At 44.5% G+C, this 5,597-nt stretch overlaps 1 protein-coding gene across 4 annotated transcripts in view; it reads right to left on the reverse strand.

Annotated features, from left to right (window-relative positions):
- The window catches only part of zfp36l1b (zinc finger protein 36, C3H type-like 1b), an 11,167-nt gene extending 6,797 nt beyond the window's left edge, over positions 1-4,370 (reverse strand). For 2 of the 4 annotated variants that reach the window (XM_035678420.1, XM_035678419.1), the window contains exons 1-2: positions 4,156-4,331; positions 64-1,168 (exon numbers count right to left, since the gene is read on the reverse strand). In XM_035678420.1, the coding sequence (XP_035534313.1) occupies positions 182-1,168; positions 4,156-4,284 (1,116 nt within the window). In that variant the 5' untranslated portion in view covers positions 4,285-4,331 and the 3' untranslated portion in view covers positions 64-181. Of the gene's footprint in view, positions 1-63; positions 1,169-4,155 lie in introns of all 4 variants that reach the window. The other 2 variants (XM_035678421.1, XM_035678418.1) reach the window with 2 other exon arrangements.
- Positions 4,371-5,597: the final 1,227 nt, after the last annotated feature.

Raw genomic sequence — 5,597 nt, forward strand, 5'->3', positions numbered from 1 at the left:
GGGGGGGGGGGGGGGCTTAAAAGACAAAAGAGAAAAGGCATCTCGGGTTGTGATGTAACTCACTGACTATAACAATGCAGAGCAGTCTGCTTCTCCTGCAAACAGGGCTGAGAAGAGGAAGAGAGTTCCCATCTTCCTCTCTCCTTCTCCCTCCTATCTCAGGCACAGAGATGCAGAAACCTTAATCATCAGAGATGGAGAGCCTGCTGAAGATGGGGAGGCGACGGGAAGCATCCAGGAGGGGTGACTCAGAGCCACTCTGACTGCTCTGGTAACCCTCCTGGTCAGACAGAGAGTCGGGGAGGCTGGGGGAGCCCTCTGAGGTGGGCTGGAAAAAGGTAGTTGGGGAAGGTGGGGCCTGAGGCTCAGACACAGGTGTTGGCCCCAGGCTGGGGCCAAACAGGCTGCCGAGCTCCTGGCTGGAATAGGTGAAGGGGCTGCTGGTGAGGTCTTCAGTGGAGAACATTGGCGGAGGTGTGACGGAGGTGGGGCTGTCCTGCAGGCCGCCGCAGCTGGGGAAACCTGCAAAGCTCAAACTGTGCTGCAGACGAGGGCGTTGCATCTTGTTGAAGGTAGAGAGGGGAGGGGGCCCGCGGCGTTCCTCTGCGTTGTGGATGAAGTGACAGCGGGGGCCGTAGGGGCAGAAGCCGATGGTGTGGAAGGTGCGGCACAGCTCAGTCTTATACTTTGGGTGACGGCTCAGGCTGCGCAACTCGTGCATGCCGTGGGCAAACTGGCACTTGTCGCCGTACTTACAGGTGCCATTCTCCTCAAAGGGCCGACACAGCTCCGTCTTATAGCGGCTCGAGTTGACCTGGCTGCTTCCACCTACACACACCTGACTACCGGGCCGCAGCCTGTCTCCCAGCTCTGAGTAGGAGCGCTCACGGAAACGGTTCTCCTTGTTGCTGTTAGAACTGCCACCCAGCAACACAGTGGGATCTGTTTTAAGGTTGTTGACAAACTGATTCTGGCTGAACTTCGCACTGGGGAGGCTGACTGAGTGACGACGTTGGCCTCCTGCAGAGGGGGCCCCCACCACCTTCCTGTCCAGCAGGGACCCAGTGTTGGTGCAGGGGGAGAGGTTGGCACTGGAGTATGGGACCGAGGTCAGCTGAGGTCCACCAAGACTGTTGTTGTTGCTGCTGTAATTCAACATCTTATTGTTCTGAAAAGAGAAACAAGTCATTTAGAAAACAGTCGATTCAATAAGCACAGCAGTTCATTCCTGGTGATTGGAATGGTTGATGATAGGTGTGTGCTGTGTTTAATCTTTGCATACATTTTATACCCCAAAGTCAAATCTGCAAACTCACTCACTAATATTAGCTTCCCACTCGAGTAAGACAGTGGAATGGAGTCACCACAGACGAGAGGAGCACATTTGTTCCAAAGAATTGCGTGTCATTTCAAAATTGTTCCAACTTGATATTCTGAAAAAGTGACTGACTACAAAATAGTCATAGTTGTCACAAGCAGGTGTTGGACCTGAAGACCAGTTATGAACTGAAATGGTTTTAGATTAATAAAAACTGCCAATTTATTAAAGAAGCATGATTTCGTCCTGATAGCTATGTTTGGACCTTATGTGCTTCTGTTTACATCAGCAGCTGCACACGACTCACATCAGAATGATTTTGGAACACCAACTGCGAATGACCAGTTCCAAATATTTCAACGCCTGAATTTATTTCCGGTCGGTTCTTTCAATGGTACTTGAAGAAAACAAAGAATAAAGTTTGGGTGTAATTTATGATCACGCATGCAGCCTGTCTTCCTCTGCTCTGTGAGGGTGCATGAGGGCGAGGCTTAACTCCACCGAGAGTGAACCCAGGTGACCAATATTACCGGAGTTAACGGCAACTATACTTCCTATCCTTACTGTAAGTTCAATAAAACCGCTAAAAAGCCAAATTAGAGTAATGTATCAAAACACCTGTTCAACAAGTAGAAACTTGGCCCGTTCTGTCCCCAGGCTGCACCACCAGTACTGCAGTACACTCCTTAGGCTAACTGTTATGGTAAATGGACCTGTACTTGTATAGGGCCTTTCTAGTCTTCCGACCACTCACACTTCCAATGTGTAGGATTTAGTAGCATTTAGTGGTGTAACTGCCGATTTTAACACCCTCGCCTCACCCTCCCATTCCAAGTGTGTAGTAGAATGTACAATGGCCACAAACTTGTGAACAGCCATATCTAGAGCCAGTGTTTTGTTTGTCTGTTCGGGGATACTGTGGAAACTAGCAAGCTCACATGAACCAATTACCACAGACAGACGCTCTCTGGTGCAGATACAGTGGATATTTCACAAGCACAGGCCAGGTAAAGCAAGAGTAAACCGCAGTGAACACACCGGTTGCTGCTGATGTTAACAACAAGCCTCCTTTACATGCAGCTCACCTGCTGTTATGGGAAAAGGAAGCGCAGGTGAAAAAAATCCCAAAAGCAAGTTGCGTTTTTTGGTCAAAACCATACAACATTCTGCTGAAGCAAGTCATGAGACACATACAGGGAGAGAGAAACAAAGAGGTGGAGCAGGGCCATCCAGACCAGATCAGGGGAGGTATGTACGTGTGTGTGGATAATAGTACTGAAGGGAAAAGCAAGGTGAGCAGATTAAAATAGTTTGAGGGTTAAGTTGTAATTTAAGAAAATACGGTAATATTCTACTAGAAAAGGGGCAATGTAGCCTATTACTGATTATTTAAATATTTTCAATTGACATGGATTAGGGTTAAGACTGTTTTTGTGTTGATACCGATACAAACCAAGTCTCAAAATGACCACAAACCTCAAAACTAACTAATGGAACCAGAAAAAGGGGTGATAGAAACAGAAGGCAGCGTGACTCTAGCCAGGCTGCCCAGCAGTAAAGACACTTGACTGCACGCTGGGATTTTATTCATTTTTTTTTTAACTGAATTATGAGCAGGACACACAGACTGTGTGGAAATCTGATGTTTTCACATTACAGATGAGGCAAAAAGGCATTTAAACAAGAAAGACTCATACAGGCTGATAGGCAGATGAAAATGACAATCAAGTAAAGAGTGGGAAGTCACCAGGCAGCAGAAGAGTATGCTGAGTCAGGAAAGCTGGAAGCCAGTCAGATGGCATGCGAAATGCATGATAATCATGTTTTTTTGCATTAATTGGAATTGTACACAAATTGTACTACTTTTTGGCAGATAAAACTGATTTAAAAAAAAGAAAAGGCACAATCTCTTTACTGGCATAAATACCACTGTATGAATGACAAGCCTAGAGGAAAAAATAAAAAAGGAGTCATAAGTTTAATTTTTTTTATAAACTTATAGTTTGTACTATGCCGGACGGGCTTTATTGCTCAATATCTGACTGCCTGCTACTCCTCTTGTGATTTGACACTGAGGCATCCCCTTTTGAGGCTGGGCTGGATTAGATGACTGTCAATCTTACGGCCTCAGTAGAAAATAAGCAGTTTAGTAAATGACTGTGGGTTTGCAGGCGGATATTAAAACTGTTAAAGCTTAAACAGCGCAGCACACTGCAGAGGACATGCAGGAAATGAAAAGTAAAAAGGTAAAGTTGGCTAACGCGATAAAGCCATGTGTTGCAATGTAATGACTTTATAACTAACGTTACTTAAACACAATGACGCTCAACTAGTCAACTGACACAAAGTTCACACAGACGGCAAGGAAGTAGCTAAGCTAACGCACAGTTACACAGTCCGCGCTAGTTAACAACAACGCCAGCGTTCATTTTACACTGTTTAGGACAACATTCAAACACTGATAGTAAACTGGTGCTTAAACTGCTCGACTTTCAAATTTACATTTAACGTTAGCTGCTTTATTTCAGTGTTAAAAACTCAACATTAAACACAGAGTGCTCCGTGTGTGCGTCACGCTCACATTACCTTTTAACTAACCTAACGTTAACAAACATCAAAAGGTTCACCAGCAGCCAAAACCTCTTTTAAACAATGTTAATTAGTTTTAAAAAGCTGAAAGGCGTTTAAACTTGACGAGTTACATGTACTGTAACTATTTCAACACTCATGGGACTGCTTTAAGTTAGTGCCCTCAAAAACTTAACACCAAACTTGCAGTTGGCTAGGCTGAGATTAGCATATTTCCTCCAGAAGGACTGAGATTCGCCGCCATGTACCTTGTTAGAGACTTCTCTGTACTCGAAGAAAGGAGAAGAAATAGTCGCTGTCATATTTGCTGGTAAAGAATGAGAATGAACGTTAGTGGTTGTATGAGATAGGCCAGATTCCGGTGTTTTCAACCCCATGGAGAGCCCCCTCTGCCGGGTTGAGGTGCTGCGCAGTTGGTTTTAAGGAGCAGCGGCCATGGCTGCGCCGTGGGCGGGCTTAAGAGTGACCTGCCGCAGCCAGCAAACAGCGCCTCTGCCGGACGAACATATATATAACATAACTGCCTCAGTTCTCCGTAGAGGATGGTCTTTCATAGGTCATGTAGAAAACAGCTGTCTGCTGTCGATTATAGACTCATTCCTCCGAGGTGCATCACAGAGCGCCATAGGGAGTCATGCCTGCCTTTGTCTATCAAACGCTCCAACTCCTCCCTCAGAGTGTCTGAACATTTTTAATGCCTTTTAGTATTGTTTTGCTTGGTTTTATTTTGTCTGTGTCATTATGTTTCCCCTTACCCCCATATGCTTTGGCTTAAACCTAACCAACTCTTAACCAGCTCTGTGAGATCAGAAACAGTTATTTTTGCAGCAGTGGAACTGAAAGGCGGTTATCAGTCCACAGACATGCACTATTATGAACTATGAAACAGTAGAGAGGTTGTCATCTTTATGCACAGCATGTCACACTAGTGTCATATTATGTTTTAGTTCTTTATTTCTAGGGGTTTGGCACAGATTCTGTCTGTCATCTTTGTTACTCCCATCACGTCTTTTTTTCTTCTTTATTCTTTTGGTTTTATATGTGTAAGAGGGTCATGCTCTCCATCGTTCCCATTGTTCTCTCAACTTAAATGCCCAGTGTGTGGTTTCCCCTGTGGATTGAGTTATTGTAGTATTTTGTTTGTGGTGGAAATTTGACCGAATAAAGGAAAACCAACAAAGAGAAATTTGTCTTTGTATATTTATTCAAAATTCTGTGCAGAAGGATGGATACCAGCAAAGCAACAGTCAGCGACTGCCGAGGAATCGATGCTGAGTGCCTTGCTACCAGGATTTTTATATGCATAAGAACAAAGAGAGAACAAAGAGTCAATGACCATAAAGAATAAACATCAAAGAAAAAGATAAGGGTATTCCCAAGTGAAGACATGTTCCTGTCTCAGACCAAAAATGGATAAAAGTTTAGATGTTTTGGGCCTGGCTGTATTTCACCCGGAACAGGCCATGTTCCACCCCTACATTACACAGGTGGTTATTGTATTTATTAAGCCCAAGTGCAGGTCAGCATGACATGTGTAGGCTGGACTATCATCATGTTATGCCTCATTTGATTCATTTTATAGTAATCGGGTCCGGTACATTTCAACTGGAAATAAAGTCAGTCATGCTGTCTTCAGAACAGTATAATCAGTAAAACACAGTTCATACAAAGGTTATTTACTAAATGATAA

Source organism: Morone saxatilis, unplaced genomic scaffold (genome assembly GCF_004916995.1).
Source record: "Morone saxatilis isolate NCDOM2014 unplaced genomic scaffold, NCSU_SB_2.0 Contig7, whole genome shotgun sequence".
In the NCBI taxonomy this organism is placed as follows: Eukaryota; Metazoa; Chordata; class Actinopteri; family Moronidae; genus Morone; species Morone saxatilis.